The 19939-nt window shown below is 40.9% G+C and overlaps 1 protein-coding gene across 1 annotated transcript in view; it reads right to left on the bottom strand.

The window, feature by feature from the left end:
- LOC102819234 (aldose reductase-related protein 2-like) overlaps positions 1–19939 on the bottom strand; it is a 61163-nt gene that overhangs the window by 28853 nt on the left and 12371 nt on the right. Inside the window, exon 4 of the mRNA XM_006861148.1 lies at positions 16502–16579. Within this exon, the coding sequence (XP_006861210.1) occupies positions 16502–16579 (78 nt within the window). The remainder of the gene's footprint in view (positions 1–16501; positions 16580–19939) is intronic.

The following is a 19939-nucleotide window of genomic DNA, read 5'->3' as shown; positions in this document are numbered from 1 at the left end:
GTTCTGACTTTTAATGAATGTTTACAGATGTTTCTTCTCATTTTGAGTTTTGCTTCATCAGCAATATAAAACAAAAGCTTTGCTCCATTCATGCTATTAAGGTCAACTGTACTTTGAGGAGGCAACTTCTCCCCAGTCATATTTTGAGTATCTTTCAACCTGAGATATTCATCTTCCAGCTCTATATCAGACAATGTTCTGCTATTCATAAGGTTTCAGTGGCTAACCATTCAGAGTGGTATGCCTATGCTTCTTCCTAGTCTGTCTTAGTCTGAAAAATCTGCTAAAACCTGTTCATCATGTATGCCCCTGCTGGCATTTAAAATACTAATGGCATATCTTCTAGTATCACAGCAACACACAAGCCACATTATGACAAATTGACAGATGAATGGTAGTCACAAGGTTGTAGAGGATGGCAGGTCCCAAGTTCCTATCTGGCTGGAGGATTCTTCTGACTGACATAGCTGCTGGGGCTGATCAACCCAAGATCAGCAGGTCAGGTGGCTGCAGAGGCTGATGAATCCAAGAATGACCTATAAAATGGAACACTTCTAGCTTAGGACTGAAGAACTGGAGGTCAGATGATAAAAAGCCAGATGCAGGACCCAGATTTTAAAAAGTCAGGGACATTTGCTAGAACATTCAAACATATTGGATGCAGGCCACACCCCCTGAGGAAACTCTGTTTCATCAAATTTGCTGTTCATAGCAAATCTCATCATGGAAGTGATTACATTATGTCAGATCTCAGCAAGGGGATGACTATAGCATTTCATAACATGTAAACTATGTTATCATTATCAAACCACTGAGAATAATGGCCAAGCCACGTTGGCACAGAATCGTAACTACCACAGGTGCCATCAGGTTGGTCCCAAACAATTCATAGTACAATGCATCTTGTATAATGTACAGCAGAGCAAAACACTGCCTGGTTTGTGCTCTTTCCACAATCATTGATGTATTTGAGCCTATCATTGTAGCCACGGTGTCAATCTATCTCATTGAGGGTTTTCCGCTCTTTTCATCTTGTCAGCAACCATGATATCCTTCTTAGAGACTCATCCCTCCTAAGGACATATCTAAAGTACATGAGATAATAGCTCCCCATTCTTATTTCTAAGAAGCATCCTGGCTATACTTATTCCAAGATAATTGTTTTTACTCTTCTGGCAGTCCATTTAAAATGGTTGAACATCAACTAATTCTTTTTGGCACAGTGACTTTCTGTGTTCTTTCCATCGTCTGTTGATGCTTCCTGCATCACTCAATGCTTTGCCCATGGAATCCTTCACTATTGAAACTTGAGGCTTGACATTTTCTTTAGTTCTTTGAACTTGAGAAATATTGGGCATGTTCTTTCCTTTGGTTTTCCAATTGCAGGTCTTTGCACATTTCAAAATACTTTACTTTAGAATCTCAAGACACCCTTTGAAATCTTCTGTTCAGCTCTTTACTTCATTAATTCTTTCATTCATCTTGCCTACTCTGTATTCAAGAACAAGTTTCAGGTTTTCTTCAGATGTCCATTTTGGTCTTTTCTTTCTTTCCTGTCTTTTTATTTATTTATTTATTTTCATGTATGATATCTTTGATGTTATCACACAACTCATCTGGTCTTCAGTCATTAGTGTTCAGTGAATTAAATCTATTTTTTAGATGGTCTCTAGACTCAAATGCAATATACTTAAGGTCATATTTGAGTTTTCATGGACTTGTTTTTATTTTCTTCGTCTTCAATTTGAACTTGTATATGAGCAACTGATAGTCTGTTCTGCAGTTAGCCCCTGGCCTTGTTCTGACATTGTCTTCTCCATAGTCTCTTTACATAGATGTAGTCAGTTTGATTCCTATGTATTCTATCTGGTGAAGTCCACTTGTATAGTCATCATTTATGTTGCTCAAAAATGGTATTTGCGATGAATAAGTGATTGGGTTTGCAAAATTCTATCATGAGATTTCTAGCGTCATTTCTATTAGTAAGGTCATATTTTCCAGCCACCTATCCTACAGCTTTGCTTCCAACTTCTCCAACTTTCACATTCCAATCCCTAGTAATTTTCAATGCATTTGATTGTATGTGTGATCTGACTGCAGAAGTTGGTAAAAATCTTCAATTTCATACCGTCGTTGACATTAGTGTTTGGTGTGTAAATTTGAATAACAGTCATATTAACTTTTCATCCTTTTAGACATATGGATATTATCCTGTCACTGACAGCATTGTACTTCAGGATAGATCTTGAAATATTCTCTTAGGTGAACAGAATTCTACTCTGTTCCTCTTCAATCTTTCATTCCTGGCATAGTAAACTATATGATTGTTTGATTGAAATTGGCCCATTCCAGTCCAAATAAGCTCACTAACACCAGCCACTCCTAGGAAATCCTATACAGGGTCACTATGGGTCAGAATGGACTCAATGGCACTTAACAACAATGCCTAGGGGACAGTGTGTGGCTCTGTGGGTTAGTACTGGACTGCTAATCACAAGGTAGGAAGTTTGAGCCCACTCATTTCTCCATGAGAGAAGATGAGTTTTTCTGAGCTTGTAAAGATTTAGAAGGAACTGAGTCAACAGCACTTAGCAACAACATTGCCAAAGGTGTTGATCTTTATGCATTCCATATAATTTTCAACAACTCCCAATTTTCCTATGTTCCTATCTATATATTCTACATTCCAATTTCTAATGAATATTTGGAGCTGGGTCTTCTTATTTTGAGTCGTGCCCCGTTAGTAAAAGAAGTTCTGAAAGTTTTACTCCATTGGTATCATTCAAGCTGACCATGCTTTGAGGAGCATCTCCTGGTCAGTCTCATCATGAGAGCCTTCCTTCCATCCTGAAGGACACATCAGGCAGTATGTCAGATGGTGCTCCACTGCCATGGAGAAGGGGTTCATTGGCCATGTTTCTGAGAGGTAGATCTTCCTAGTCTGGCGCAGTCTGGAAGCTCCACTGAATTCTGTGCATGATGGGTGACTCTGCTGTGATCTGAAAGCTCAAGAAAACGTATGAAAATGGGTCGTGGAACACCAGAGCCCTTAGGACTGGCTCCAATGAGCTGCTCACCCTGGAGGCTGGGTGTAGAGAGTGTAGAGTCCTGGAAGCACCTCTTATGGGGCTACCTACTGGGAGATTCCTGATGTGGCATGTAGGTTCAGCACGGGACAGCTAAGTACAAGGTGTGAGGTTCAATCTCACCAGCCACTCCTTAGAAATGCTGTACAGCATCACTATGAGTCAGAACAGCCTTGACAACCCTTAACAACAACAACAATTGGGAGAGGCAGACAGAAGGGATTAGACTTTATTTGGGGGCATCTAGCAATGGTAATAATTTATGAACAATTGTGGCTTCTACATCACCAATAAAGTAACCACTTTTTTTGCTTTTACTTTTTAGAAAATTCTTGGTATTTGATTTATCCTGAAGACTAGGCATGTGTGATGTGTGTGTTACATTATTCCAACAACCGACACCTCATCGAGATTGTTAAGGGAAAGAGATGTGAAGCGTATGGATGTGTTGGTTCTGGAAGAGCTGCCACAGGCTCAGTCACCTCAACTCTAGCCTTGCAGGGAGAGGGAATGCCACAAATGTGTCCTTCGGAGAGAAGGCAAAAGTCCTAAAGCCAAAAAGTGGGATGAGAAAGGCGCACATGCCAAGTCATGGTGTTGGGACCAAGGCCAAAAGCTTAACGAGTGAGCTGGGTGTGTTTGGATGTGGGGGTGCAAGGTATAGAGAAACAGCCCAAGCAGAAACCAACAGAGCTGTGCAGGTGGTATCTCAGGAGATTTCTAGAGACTGGCGTTTATAACATTATTGATACAATAAAAATTCAATGCCATCGAGATTTCTTTTACAGAAACCAAAATGTAGCCCCTGCGTATTAATTGAGCATTGAATTCTTGAAGAAGCAAGTTAGAATAATCTGTAAATAGTCATTGCTTTTTAAATGGTAAACAATGTTATGTTGTTGATGTTGAGTGCCATCGAGTCAGTTCTGACTCATAGAGACCCTACATAGGGTTTCCAAGGAGCTTCTGGTGGGTTTGAACCACCAACCTGAAGGTTAGCAGCTCAGTACTTATCTGAAAGTGCCACCTATTGCTAAAAAAGGAACCCATTGTCACCAGGTTGCCTATGACTTCTAGCAACCCAGTAGGACATAGTACAATTGCCCCACAAGGTTTCCAAGTTTGTAATCTTTATGGAAGCAGACTGGATTCAAACACCTACCATATGCTTAGCAGCCAGAGCTTAGCTGCTGTGCCACCAGGGTTCCTATGAAAGGAAAGCCGCTTTACTTCAGCAACCACAAGGAAAGCCAAGGTGAAATTCATGTGTTAATTACCTTCTTCCCCGCCCCCCAGGTCAATTTTTTTTTAATGCTTTATTGTGAATTATGTGATAGTTTATATGGGAGGACATGAGGTTCACATTGATTCTATCATATATTGTTTCCTTGTCATGGTTACAATCCCCTCCATGCATCAACCACCAACCAAAGTGTATACCCTGCAAGCCTGCCCCCCAGTCATCTGCACACAGCCCCTTATCCTCTCCGGGTCCAAAATCCCGAGCCGCTCCTTCTTCCCACGTCATCATCTCTGCCTCCATCCCTGGCATCACTGCTTCTCTGGGTAGGGTCCCATTCTCCACTCTTCTCCCTTGATGGTCCCAGGGACCTCCATTCCTAGACTGCAAAGTTAATCACTTCTCTCCCTTTGCCACAAAATGTCTACCTTTACATTTCCAGCCCTTACAATCAGTTCTGATAACAATTATTTGCTATTGTATCGCAAGAGACCTATCTGCATGTCCTTTTATCAGCCCCATCTAGACAGACTGGATACTACTCAGTGGAGATTCTACATTGTTCCATGCCCCTCTGGATCTAGGTTCCCTCTTGAAAGCTTGTAAGTCAGTCACTTCTTGCCTCTGTAGCACACCCCCCCACCCCCATTCTGGGTAGCCAATGTCCAAGTTGCCCATCCCTGTCTACTCCATGTGTGGAGGGGGTGGGGATGATCCTTGCTGTAAGGATTTGTTTCCTCTTTTGAGCTACTACATCCATAGGTGTAGGTCAAGTTCATCAAATTGTATCAGACTATTCTTTTTTCTTCTAGTTGAGCTCTGATCATCCAGCCATTGTGACCAGGTCAAGTGGGTATTATCTGCAAGTGTGGGTGTACTTATGCATGTGCCCTCTCTTCTTATCAGCTGGATGCTTCACTCTCCCACTCTAGTCCTCTGTGTGCTTCCAACCTTTGCATTCCAATACATCTTGATTGAATGTTCGATCAATTTCAGATAGAAGAAGTTGGTAGAATTCTTCTATTTCACCCTCACTGGCTTTAGTGGTTGGTGCATAAATTTGAATAATAGTGGTATTAACTTGGTTTCCCTGTAGGCACATTATCCTATCACAAACAGTGTTGCACCTCATGACTGATCTGGATATGTTCTTTTTGACAATGAATGTAAGCAACACCATTCCTCTTCAATTTGTCATACCCAGCATAGTAAACCATGTGATTGTCAGATTCAAAATGGCCAATACCAGTCCATTTCAGCTCGCTAATGCCTAAGATATCGATGTTTATGCATTCCATTTCATTTTTGACAGCTTCCAATTTTCTCAGATTCATACTTCGTACATTCCATGTTCTGATATTCAATGGATGTTTACAGTTGTTTCTCTTTATTTTGAGTTGTGCCCCATCAGCAAATGATGTTCCCACAGGCTTTTCTCCCACGGGCTTTACTCCATTCATGTTATCATGGTCAACTCTACTTTGAGGAGGCAGCTCTTCCCCAGTCACATTTTGAGTGCCTTCCAACCTGAGGGGCTCATATTCCGGCACTATATTTGACAGTGTTTCTCTGCTATCCGTAAGGTTTTCAGTGACTAAATATTCGGAAGTAGTTTGTCACTCTTTCTTCCTAGTCTGTCTTTGTCTGGAAGCTCATCTGAAACCTGTCCACCATGGGTGACCCTGCTGGTATCTTGAGATGTCTCCACTGAAAATTAAGTAATATGAAAAAATCACAAAGAGCATTTCTTTCGCTTGTTTTACAAAAACAAAAAGGAGGAAATGTAGGAGCTGTGGGATGTGTGTGAAGACCACTCTGAGGCTGTTCTCACATCAAGGGACACCTTAAGGAGAACAGCAAGGGAAGCCTTGCTGGCCAAAGATTCTTGGAGAGAACACACTAACCGCATAGATTGGGAGCAGGGACTGTAACCAGAGACAAGAATCGTTATGTATTTGATTTATAGCCAAACATAATTAAATTGGATAATGTGATCTAAAGGTTACTGTGTTAAGCATAAACTGTTGATGCATATGCTGCTTAGCTATGCTTCCTGCTGAAAAGTGTACTTAAAGCTGTGTTGTAGATAATAAAGTCACTCTTGACTGACCATCTTGAGTCCCCTGCCATAGCGACCCTGCATACAGCTTCTGAGGCTATAAATCTTTATGGGAGAAGAAAGCCTCATCTTTCTCCCATGGAACCGCTGGTAGTTTTGAACTGCCGACCTTGAGAGTAGCAGCCCGATTTGTAACCATTATTCTTCTTTATTCTTTTTATCTCTGTATTCTCATTGTTAGTGGATCTTGCCGTGTTTAACAATCATTTAATCAAATAGAGGGGGGCGGGATTACCAATTCCTATCTGAGTTCTACTTCTGCTGATTGTTATTGGTTGGACACACTAAGCTTGAGGCCATGAGTCCAGTCCCTGACAGGCAGAAGGCAGAGTTCCGCATGATTCCAGATGTAGGGTTCACGTGCAGGGAGAAGTAATTAAGGAAAGTGAAGGGAGAGAATCCTTTGGATGATCCACCATCAATATTCTGTAGCAAAAGGATAATCCTCCAATTGGGCCATTCTGCAGAAAGAATGAGAAAGAAGGACTAAAGTAGACCAGGTTCCAGTAACAATGACACAGCCATCAAGGGTGTACTCTTGGACACACAATGGGCTTCATGCTTTCCCAGCTTCCTTCCAAGATACTGGGATAATACTAGACAGGGACCAACATCTCCACCTTCCTTCAAACTGATCTGAGGCTATTCTGGGAAGGAGGGCAGGCAAACAGAGACAATGACACAGCCATAAATTCTAGGTTGGCAATTCAAATCCACTCAGGGGCAACTTAGAAGAATTACCTGGTGATCTACTTCTGAAAGGTTACACCCATTGAAAACCCTATGCATCATAGCTCTACTCTGACACATCTGGGGTCACCATGAGTCCAAATCAATGCTGTGGCAGCTGGTCTAATGGCTAATAAGCCTGGAGCTAAGAGCCTTCCAAGTATCACCTTAATGAATTCCAGAAGTTCAGGCAATGAACAACAATTAGGAATATGTCTTTCCTCAAAATGATTCTCACTCTGATACACCAATCTTTATTTTCAAAACTGCCAGCAAATAGTATTTTAAGACAAAAGTAGTTCCGGCTGTCTTCTGAGCCTTCCAGCTAACCCTCTACCAGTTTAGGTAAAATCCCAATGATCTACCTATTTGGAGTGACCCAGTGTACTTACTCCTCGAACAGTAAGCTCCTCCAGTTTCTATTGAAACTGCGTATGGTCACCATGTCTTCATCACTCAACTGGAAGTCAAAGACCTGGAAAACAGGGATTTCAAGTCAATCTGTGGTGTCTCTTTTCAGGAAGGAAAGAGGTCACATTCAAAACATTATCTCACCCCAGGAGGTCCCCATTATGTCTACTGGGCGTGAACTTTGCTTTAAACTAGGTCATTTAAATATTCACAAATCAAATCCAACAATTTACAACAAGAGTTATACATTAGAACCAAATTAGACTTAACTCAAGTAGGCATAGCAGGTTCCACATTCACAGATCAGAGACTGTATCTTATCAACAGGTTAGCAAAGAAAATTCATATGATCATATCAGTAGATCTAAAAAGTATGGGATGGTAGCTCTTATATGAACACTGTAGTCATAATGGGGTTGGGGTTTCCCACCCAGAGGTGTCCTGATGGACACATGGGTGCCCATGGGAAGCAGATCCTCCAGTATGGTCCAGGGTCACTGTACTGGAAGGGATGGGTATGAAGCTGGAACAGTCTGTTGGGCATGTTCACATGTGCTGATGCTCAGGGTGACCAAGTGTCTCCTCAGGGAGATGAGGCATGTCTTCCTCCTCCTCAGCATCTGTCTTCCTCCTCCTCAGCTGAGGAAAATCATGGCTCTTACCTGAATGTTCTCAGCAATGCGCTTGGGAGTCACAGACTTAGGAATCACAACCACATTCCTCTGAATATGGAACCGGATCAAAACCTATGCATGAAGGACATCATGTTCCATTCAATACTAGGCCACTCCCTCCAGTAAAGGACAAAGAAAATGCCCTGCAGCTCCCTGCCTTCATTAGAATGGTGCGACATACAAAACACTGCTCTGTCAGACACTGGTAGCCTCCACTGGACAGTCTCCCAGCATCCTCACAACAGCCTGAAGAGGCAGGTTTTCTGATTTTCTCATTAGGAACTAGGACAATGGCTGGGCCAGTGTTGGGTCACAAGGTGGCAAATGGTAGTGTTAGATCTCAACTCAGATCTCTGCTGTCAAGGTCACTCTCTGCTGGAGGATTGGTCTCATAGGAAGCTTCTGGATAAAGGCCATCCTTCTCTCGGTGATAACAATTTGTCACCTGGAGATCCAATAGGACATTCTGGAAGGGTCTGACCAAGCTTTAACTGCTTCAACTGCTCTAGTCTTCCTATCCAAGGTGTACATTGAAAATAATACAAGGAAAGAAATACAAGGCTTTGGATTTCTAGGGAAGAAGTGCAATAAAAATGTACCTGGGCTGAGGTTTTGTTGTACTTTGCAGCAATCTGCTTAATATTGGGATCCTCCAGTAGTGAAGGGTCTTCTGGCTTAGCCCTAGAGAAAGAAAGATGGTAGGCATAAATGAATAATTACCATAGTTACCATGTATAGATGCTGCTCCTCCTAGTCTCCTCTAACAATCACCATAGTTGTCATGTGTAGCAGAACATCCTTCCATGATGATGGCCTCAAGAGAACTTTTTCCAGGCTCTGCCAATAATGACCATGGTGACCGTATGGAGCCATGATTTGTCTGTCAGTTTGTTGTACTATGGTGGCTTGTGTGTTGCTGTACTGCTGGAAACTATGCTACCTGCATTTTGAATACCAGCGGGGTTACCCATGGTAGACAGATTTCAGCAGAGCTTCCAGAGGAAGACAGACTAGGAAGAAAAAAGAGCCTGGCTACTTCTGAATGTTTAGCCAGTGAAAACCTAGTGAATAGCAGTGGAACATTGTCAGATGTTGAAAACATTATGAAAAGCACCAGAATATTGTCAGATATAGTGCTGGTAGATAAGCCTTTCAGATTGGAAGGCACTCAAAAATAAAACCTTCTCAAAGTACAGTTGACTGCGATGATTTAGATGGAGTAAAGCTTTCGGGACCTTCATCTGTTTATGGGCACAACTCAAAATGAGGAGAAAAGGCAACAAACATCCATTAATAATCAGAACATGGAGTGTACGAGGCATGAATCTGGGAACATTGCAAGTTGTCAAAAATGAAATGAATGCATGAAGATTGATACCTTAGCTATTAGTGGGCTGAAATGGACTGGTACTGCCATTTGGAACCTGACAATTACATGGTTTGCCATGCACAAAACGACAAATTAAAGGTGCCCATCAAGGACACCTCTGGGTGGGAGACCCCAACCCCATTATGACTACAATATTCATATAAGAGCTACCATCCCATATTTTTTAGATCTACTGATATGATCATATGAATTTTCTTTGCTAACCTGTTGATAAGATACATTCTCTGATCTGTGAATGTTGAAGCTGCTATGCCTACTTCATCATCAAAAAGAATATTTCAAGATCACCTTGAAGTATAATGCTGTGTGTGATAGGGTAATATCCATATATCTTCCCACAAGGGAGACCAGTTAATACCATTATTATTCAAATTTATGCACCAACCACTAAAGTCAGCAATGATTAAATTGAAGAATTCTATAAACTTCATCATTCTGAAGTTGATCAAACATGCAATCAAGATGTATTGATAATCACTGGTGGTTGGCATGTGAAGGTTGGAAACAAAGAGGCTAGACCGGTCATTAGAAAATATGGCTTTGGTGATAGAGATGCCACTGGAGATTGAATGATAGAATTTCAGAAGACCAATGACTTAGTCATTGCAAATACCTTTTAAACAACATAGAAAATGACTATACACATGGACTTCACATGATGGAATATGCAGAAATCAAATTGACTACATTCGTGAGAAGAGACAGTAGAAAAACTCAATATAATCAGCTAAAACTAGGCCAGGAGAAGACTATGGATTGTTCATAAACAAGCTCAGGCTGAAGCTGAAGCAAATCAAAACAAGTCCACAGAGACAAAACATGACCTTGAACATATCCCACCTTAATTTAAATAGCAACTCAAGAACAGATTTGATGCATTAGACAATAAAGACTGTAGACCAGACTAAACTGTTCTGACATCAAGAACAAAAGAAAGCAAAAGATCAGTAAAAAGACAAGAAAGAAAGAAAAGACCAAAACAGATGTCAGAAGGCACTCTGAAACTTGGTATACAGTGTAGAGATGCTAAAGCTAATGGAAGAAGTAAGGAAGTAAAAGAGCTGCAAAGAAAATCTCAAAGGGTAGCTCAAGAAGACAAAGTCAAGTATTATAATGAAATGTGCATAAACCTAAAATTAGAAAACCAAAAGGAAAGAACATGCTCAGCATTTCTCAAGCTGAAAGAACTGAAGAAAAAATTTAAGCCTCAATATGCAATATTGAAGTTTTCTATGGACAAAATATAGAATGATATGTTGTTGTTGTTGTTATGTGCTGTGGAGTCGGTTCCGACTCATAGTGACCCTGTACAGAGCTTCCGAGGCTATAAATCTTTAGGGAGCAGAAAGCCTCATCTTTCTCCCGCAAACAGCTGGTCATTTCGAACTGCTGACTGTGAGGTTAGTAACCCAATTCGTAACCACTACGCTACCAAAGCTCCTTATAGAGTGATAGAGAAAGCATCAAAAGGAGCTAGAAGGTATACACAGAGTCGCTGTATCAAAAAGAAATGGGCAATGTTGATTCATTTCAAGAAGCAGCATATGATCAAGAACTGAAGGAAGACGTCCAAACTGCATTGAAGGTAGAGGCAAAAAACAAGGCTCCAAAAATTGGCAGAAATCTTTCAGTAAACTGATGCAGCACTGGAGGCGCTCACTCATCTATGCCAAGAAATTTGAAACACATCTACCTGACCGACCAGTTGGAAGCGATCCGTATTTGTGTCCATTACTAAGAAAGGTGATGCAACAGAATGCAAAAAGTCAGAAAGCAATATCTTTAATATCACATTCAAGTGAAATTTTGCTGAAGATAATTTTTAAATGGTTGCAATAGTATATTGACAGGGAACTACGAGAGGTTTAAGCTGGATTCAGAAGAAGATGTGGAAAGAGATATCACAGCTCATGTCAGATGGATCTTGGCTGAAAGTAAAGAATACCAGGAAGATGTTTACTTGTGCTTTATTGACTATGCAAAGGCTTTTGACTGTGTGGGTCTTGACAAGCTATGAATAACATTGCCAAGAATGGATATTCTGGAACATTTGATTGTGCTAATAAGAACCTGTACATAGAACAAAAGGCAGTTGTTTGCACAGAACAAGGGCATACTGAATCATTTAAAATCAGGAAAGATTTGCATGAGGTCTCTATTCTTTAACCATATTTATTCAATTTGTATGCTGAGCAAATAATCTGTGTTTCTGGATTATAAAAAGAAGAGCATGGCATCAAGATTTGAGGAGGAATCCTTCACAACCTGCAATATGCAGATGATATAATATTGCTTGCTGAAAGTGAAAGGGCTTAAATATTTACTGATGAAGAACAAAGACCACAGTGTTCAGCATGGATTGCACCTCAAGGTAAAGAAAACAAAAATAAATAGCATCATGGACCAATAAAGAGCATCATGGGCCAATAAAGAGCATCATGATAAATGGAGAAAAGACTAAAGCTGTCAAAGATTTCATTTACTTGGATCCACAATCAACACTTTTGAAGCAGCAGTCACGAAATCAGATGACGTATTGCATTAGGCAAATCTGATGCACAAAACCTCTTTAAAGTGTTGAAGAGCAAATATATCAGTTTGAGGAATAAGGTACTTCTGATCCAAGCTATGGTATTTTCAATTGCCTCATATGCATGTGAAAGTTGGACCGTGAATAATGAAGGCTATAGAAGAACTGAAGCATTTGAGTTATGGTGTTGGAGAAGGCTATTGAAAGTACCATGGACAAACAAACGAATCTGTGTTGGAAGAAGTACAGTCAGAATTCTTTTTAGATGCAAGGATGGCGAGACTTCGACTTCATCTGTCATACTTTGGACATATTATCAGGAGGAACCAATCCCTGGAAAAGGACATTATGCTTGGCAAAGTGTAGGGTCAGTGAACAAGGGAAAAAAACATCAAGATGGACTGATACCGTGACAGCAACACTTTGCTCAGGTGTAACAACAACTGAAAGGCTAGCAAAGGATTGGGTGGTGTTTTGTTCTGTTGAGCGTAGGGCAGCTATGAGTTGGAACTGATTGGATGGCACCCAAAAACAACAACCATGTGTAGATGAGCATCCCTCCCATGATGCCCCCAGTACAACTCACAGTCTCCTCCTATTAGGCAAAGGGTAGAAAGTTCATTTGACCCTTGATCCCTCCTAGTGCTCTGAACCTCACCTTGGACAAGGTTGATTCAGCTCTGAGTGAAGGAACCTGAATATCTGTAAAGGGTCAGGCATGTTGCTATTGAGAAACACTCAAGTTTTATCTACAATAATCTTGACTGTTGTTGTTAAGTACCGTTGAGTCGCTTCCAATCCATAGAGATCCTGAATAGGGTTTCTGAGGAGCAGCTGGTGAGCTTGAACTGCTGACCTTGTGGTTCAAACCGACTTTACAGTCCAGTGTATTAACCCACAGCACCACACCAGGACTCTATAATCTCAATTAGTGGTGCCAAATTCATTGTCTTAACATACTATTCTATAGACTCATATCAACTGATAATTGGCCTATAGACTCATATCAACATTAACAATTATCAGTCATTTTTAAAACAGCATAAAGAGAAAGAGCCCTAAGGAGCCTCACCAAGGTCTGTCTGGGGAGCCCAGGGGACCGTAGGCAGTGACTGAGATGCCCTTGGACCAGCAGTACTGGATCAACTTCTCCTGCGTGAGGTATGGGTGACACTCAATCTGCAAAAGCAAACAACTCCATTACTAGGAAGTTGACCTGTGTTGGATCAGCTCATGGGGAGTTCTACTCACACACAAAAAAGACAGCTAACCACAGACCAAACTCTGCCTTCTGGTACACTTAGATGCTGGACCCTGTGACCCATCTCATACCTCCTTAAAGCATCTCATCACCATCCCCTGAGAGGAGGCTTCGTACATAACACTGAACTTGTCTTCAAATGTTTATGAAACAGAACATACCTGGTTAGTCACTGGTTTGTATTTCAACCCAGGTTTGTTCAAGAGCCTCTCAATTTGGAAGTGGTTGAAGTTGGAGATGCCAATGGCTTTCACCAGGCCCTGGTCCACTAGTTCCTCCATGTCCTGTCAAAGACACAGAGTGGGGAGACTCAAAGAAGTCAGAAAGAAGGGGATTAACATGGGTCACAGTTGTCTGGGAGGTGCCGTGGGTGGAGTTTGAACAGGGACTTGAAAATCAGTTAGAAAGAAGATGGAAGAGATCTGAACAGGTTTGGAAGGGATCAGGATTAAAGGCTCTGAGGCAGGGACAATATGAGGGGTCCAGGAGACACATTATCTATGGTTCTCAAACATGGCTACACTCTGGAATCACCAAGAAACTTTAAAATATGTGGATATTCAGGTTCCAACCCAAGAGTTTCTTCCTGAATTGGTCCAAGAGATGGCCCAAACACTGAGATTTTAAAGCTCCTCAGAGGATTTCAACACACAGTCAAAGCTAAGAATTGATATGTTGGGTAACAAAGGTCTCCATACACAACACACTTGAAGATGAGAATTGATAGACTTGTAAGGACCCTGAAAGTCTGGAGATGGGCCATGGCAAAGGTTTTGTGTGCGGCTGACTAGATTAATTTGGGTGAATGATATATCCAGACCCCTTTAAGCATTTTTTTGCACCTTCTGCTTATGAGCCCTCAGTGAGATTTCCATTGATTTGGTCACAGGTCCACATGAACACACGTTGCTTGCATTTCAATTCTATCTGTTTCATCTCAGAGCATCCCATCTTCATGCTTTCAGAATGTCTTCATTAGCAGTCATTGTCAAACTCATTCATGGAAGTCAGAATATTTTTGACAGACATCTATGACATAATTGTCAACTTAAATACCATCAGAAAAGCTAGGGTAAAAAACCTTTTGGAGAAAACATTAGAGTTGTGTTGTTTTCCTCATCTCAAAAAGAATAGTTTCCATGGTATTTAAGAAGTCATGATAACAATGATAGAGCCCTCTTACCGAGTTTAATGTACAAGTTTAACCTACTGAAATCTTTGGCTGTGCCACACCCACCCCTTCCCTGCCCACCACTGCCCCCTCCCTTTCCCCAAACATGGGGCAACAAACGTAAGAGTGAACACAAGTTTGCCCACCACTCACACACTCCCACTGTGCAAGAGGCAGTGGAACTACAAAGTATGAATCTAGGAAAATTGGACGTCATCCAAAATGAAATTGAATGCATAAAGATTAACCTCCTAGATATTATTTAGATGAAGTGGATAAGTATTGGTGATTTTAATAAGATATTCATATGGCTTACTATGCTAGGATTGACTAATTCAAGAAAAATAGCATCAAATTCATCCTCAAAAAGATCCATTTTAAAGTACAATGCTGTCTGAGATAGAAAAATATCATTGGTCTATAAAGAAGACCAGTTAAAATCATTATTATTCAAATGTATGCACCAACCACTAAAGGTTATGATGATTAAATTGAAGAATTCTACCAGATTCTTCAGTCTGGAATTGACATCAAGATATGTTGATAATTACTAGGGTTTGAAATGTGAACGTTTGAAATCATTGAGAAGGATCTGTAGTTGGAAAGTATTACCTTGGTGATAGAAATGATACTAGCCAGTTTTCTTCATGTGTGATGGTCTTGAGGTCATGTGGAAACTCCTCTAGTCTTCAGTTATTAGTATTTAACACATCAAATCTGTTCTTCATATGGTATCTAAATTCAGGTGGTATCTATTCAAGGTCATATTGTGACTCTCATTGACTTATTTGAATTTTCTTCTGCTTCAGCCTGAATATGCATATTAGCAATTGATGGTCTGTTCCACAATCAACCCCTGGCCGGTTTTTTTTTTTTTTTTTTTCTCTTCCTATAGATGTAGTCTATCTGATTCCTGTGTATTACATTTCTTTAGCTTCTTGGGTATAGTTGCTTTTTAGGTTTTCAAAAGGTATTTGCCATGAACTGGCCATGCAAAATGCAATTTTCCCGGATTCATACTTTATACATTCCACATTTCAATTACTAGTGGATGTTTGCAGCTATTGTTTCTCATTTTGAGTTGTGCCCCATCAGCAAATGAAGGTCCTGAAAGCTTTGCTCCATTTTTGTCAATACTGTCACCTTCCTTTACAAAGGAAGCTCTTTTCCAGTCATATTTTTAATGCCTTCCATCCTGTAGGACCCGTTGTCTAGCATTATATCTGACAATGTTTTACTGGTATTCATAAGGTTTTTGGTTGCTAACCATTCAGAGTCCTGGCATAGTGCCATGGGTTAACGTGCTGGACTGCAAAATTGTTTGAATTGTAAGGTCGACAGTTTAAGCTCTCCAGCTGCTCCTTGGAAACCCTGTACAGGATCACTATGGGTCGGAACCGACTTGACAGCACTTCACAACAACAACAACAATAACCATTCCGAAGTGGTCTGCCTCTCCTTTTTCCTAGTCTATCTTGGTCTGGAAGTTCCATGGAAACCTGCCCACTATAGGTGATCCTGCCAGTTTTTAAAATACTGGTGCCAAGCGTCCAGCATCACAGGAACACAAGTGTTGGCAACACAGGTCAAATCCTGCTCAAAACATTCAGTGCTGGTAGGAGAATACTATTTGTATATGCCCCAGACTTGGGTAGAAATTATATTTCCTTTTGCACATGAGGATTCAGTCTTAGCCTTTGGCAATACGAGAATAAATACGTCAGAAGAAGAAGAAATGTCGCCACAAGTGGGTAATTGGTAGGAAGTGTAAGAACTACTAAATGACGGCAAGGCAATTAAGTAGCATCAGGCACCTGGGCTGTTTCACACCAGCGTGGAGAGCACAGATCGATGAAGGAGACTTTTCATTTAGAAAAAGCTGGAACCTACCTGCCAGACATCCAAGAATGTTCTTTTACTGCCCAGGATTTTGCCTGTATTGTCTTTGGGGACAGTTTCTTGTCCGGGCTGTAAATGTAAAACAGAAAAGCTTAAACTGGAATCTGCCTTAGACACCCAAGTTCTGTTCCTGAGGTTCCTGAATCTCTGACTTCGGCTCACCAACCACACCTGCATGTGACCTTTTCAGGCTCTGGACTATGACAGTTAGTGTTCTGTGTCAATTAGACTAGGTCAGGATTTCCTGTGGTTTGGAAATTGACATGTGCTTATTCCACGGTGATGAAACCTCATACAGGCATAGTTAACTCTATGATGAGTAGCTATGAATAGCCAATCAATTGAAGGGATGTGTCTTTGGCAGTGTGGCCTGCTCTCAATAAAATGGACACGCAGAAAAGGCTCTCTCTCTCTTTCTCTCTTCCACTGGAGACCTGAGACTCAACAATTACACATCATTTTCTTGATAATAGACATATATATATATGGTGGGTAACAGACAATATATATATAATACATATGATTCATTACTCTAGTTTCTCTAGAAATCCTGCTTAAGAGTGGGCTCCAGGAATGAGGTTGTAGAGGAAAAGAAAAAAAAAATCACAATGTTGATTTTTCTTCATTGATATCCATGTCTGACTAATTTTAAAGTCCCTGCATGCCCTATGCAGAGTCATGTCTGATCTCAATTTCATAGAAATCGGCCATGGGCTGAATTTGATTTTGATTCTCTTTCTCTCTTGTGAAGTCAGAGGAGGTCGGGCATGGCCCACACATGGGTTTTACAGTTGACATCAGGAGAGGGATTTACTGCAATGGCTCCAGCCTCATGGAAGCATGAGACTTCAAAGGAGAGAGAACAAAGGGACATTGGAATTGAAACTTTTGAATTTTAGATGGTTAGTTTGGATTTTGCTACCCATAGGGGCTGAAAGGACATAGAGGATAACATGCTTCAGCAGAGCGGGGAGCTGTAGCTTCTGGAATTGTCTAAAGCGGATGTCATGCTAATTGAACTAGATTCCTAATAGGGAGCCAAGGCCTACAGGAATCCACCCTGCTAAAGGCCCAAGGCCATATGCATATGGATGAGGTTAGTTCAAGAGAAGAAAAGATTGAACTTGAGAATTTTTAAAAGGCTATGTGTTTGATTGCTTTTTGAATACTGATTTTCCCTGCCTGCTATTGTAAAAAAAGACATACATGTGTTGTATAAATGAATATTTGGAATTAGGATTACAGAGATCTTATAACCCACCTTCAGCCTAAATGCAATTGGAATTGCTAAAGGGGGAGTTAGAGTTTTCCCAGAAAGAAATAGGATTTTTGCTTTAAGCCTTTGTAGAGTTAGGGGGCCTTAAGTGGAATCCTGAGTCCCACTGGGAACTTTCAGAGTGAGGACACTGGTATTTGAAAAGCTATGCAAACCAACCCAGACCTGTTGGGAGAACAGGGGATTCATGATTGAAAGAAAGAAGGAAGGGGTGGGGGGATTCAGACTATTTCTAAAGAAAAACCAGCTTGTGTCAAGCAAGCTGTTCACCTTGGAGACATCAAGGCCAGAAAAGTCTGTGCCCATCAGAGAAAATCCTTTTCTAGAACTGAAAGTTAAAGGGAACCATCAAGTCACATGCTCAATGTCAACCACCTGGGTTTACTTTTGAATAGAATTGGGGGGAATGCAGCAATAAAGACAAGGATTGAGTTTGGACATGTTCCATTGGCAACCATTGACCTTGAGATGAAAGAAGAGGAAGTACTGACCAGTCGGAAGTTTAGAGAGTTGTGTGAACTGCTGATCCCGTGAGCACTGACTGAGTCCTTGGAGGCAGGCCTGAGAGTGAAGGGATCAGCTGGTTTGAAGTACATGGAGGTGTGTGTGAACTCCCAAACTTGTATCTGGTACTCATTTGACCTAGTAAATAGCCAGGATTGAGCTGTGACCAGAACCCAGCCAAGGGAAGATATTGATGACGGACACTGTCAGCAGGTATAAATTGCTATCCCTGATGGAGTTTTGCTTACGGATGCAACTGCTGAAATTTCCAACTGCAATGGCAAATTCTGCAGATCAAGGAACATGCTTGTCTCCTTGGTGTACTGGGTTGATAAGGGCAGGAAATTTAGACACTGTTGTTATTGTTAAGTGCCATAGAGTTGGTTCTGACTCATAATGTGGGAATGAGTGTCTTTTCTTCATATTTATTGTAATTCTGTTTATTGTATTCAGATGACGTTTCTGTTTCATTTTTGCTACTTTCTGGAGTAGGGACTTTTTAAAACTCCCCTAGCAATTTGGAATAGCCAATTACATAAGGACAGGAAGGTGTGCCTTGCTTTAGCAATTTGGACTAGTCAACAAAGTAAGGACAAGAATGCATGCCTTAGAAATTTGAAATAGCCAATAGGGTAAGGACAAAACTGTGCAGCTGAAGCCCTAACAAATGGGATGGACACAGCCTTAAGATTCACATCAGGGATAAAACCTGAGCAGACCACCTGCCCAGTGTGCTCGCTAACCTGTTCCTGTACAGCTATGTACACACACACTTCTGAAAATGTAAATTTTGCCTTGCTGAGGTAATTTAGTCTTACCAAGTGTCTTTTTGTGCGACATTGGGGTTCATTTCTAATAATAGCGACCCTGTATGGGGTTTCCAAGGAGCAGCTGGTGTGTTTGAACCACTGACCTTGTGGTTCAAACCTGGCTATCAATAATGGGCAGGGGACTATAAAGGCATGAAGTGGCTGGCCTACAAGATTTTGTAGGTATGCTTAGTTTCAGAATGAGTGGAATACAGTACAATCCCTACTGACTAGTTTTCTCTTTTCCAGATGGGCAGGAAATGATACTGATAGGATTTTATGATTTCAATTATGAGCAATTGTTAGTGGGATTAGTTGTTAGTGGGAATAGTTAGTGGGACTTGTTGTCAAAGCTAATTATAGAATATGTATATCTAAAAAGGGGAAGTAGTTAATCTATCATTTTAGAACAGACGATACCAGGACCATCAAGAAGGAAGGGCATGAGAGGACCGTGGAATTCCTGCCTAGAAAAGTGGTAACAGCAGAGGTGGTGGTGTGGAAAGATAGAGCAGCTGTGGACTCAAGGCTCATGGACTGAGGAAGGCTGTGTGCCAATGGGAAGTGGCTGGCTTGCAGAATGTGCCCTTTAGACATTTAAATGTATATATGTTTTTTGTTTTGTATGTGTGCATCTAATATGTTTTTCCTTTATTACTTCTCATATTATTATTATTTTAAGTGTTTTTATTGTGAATTGAGTGAAAGTTTACAGGGCAGATCATCAGTTTTACATTCAACAAATTATATACCTTGTTCCATTACAATGATTATAATCCCCTCCATGTACCATCAGTTAACAGTATTTCTCTATATATATCATTTTAGCTCTTTTTTTTT

The sequence above is a fragment of the Chrysochloris asiatica genome, unplaced genomic scaffold (assembly GCF_000296735.1).
Source record: "Chrysochloris asiatica unplaced genomic scaffold, ChrAsi1.0 scaffold00041, whole genome shotgun sequence".
NCBI lineage: Eukaryota > Metazoa > Chordata > Mammalia > Afrosoricida > Chrysochloridae > Chrysochloris > Chrysochloris asiatica.
This window is presented reverse-complemented; position numbering and strand designations above follow the sequence as displayed.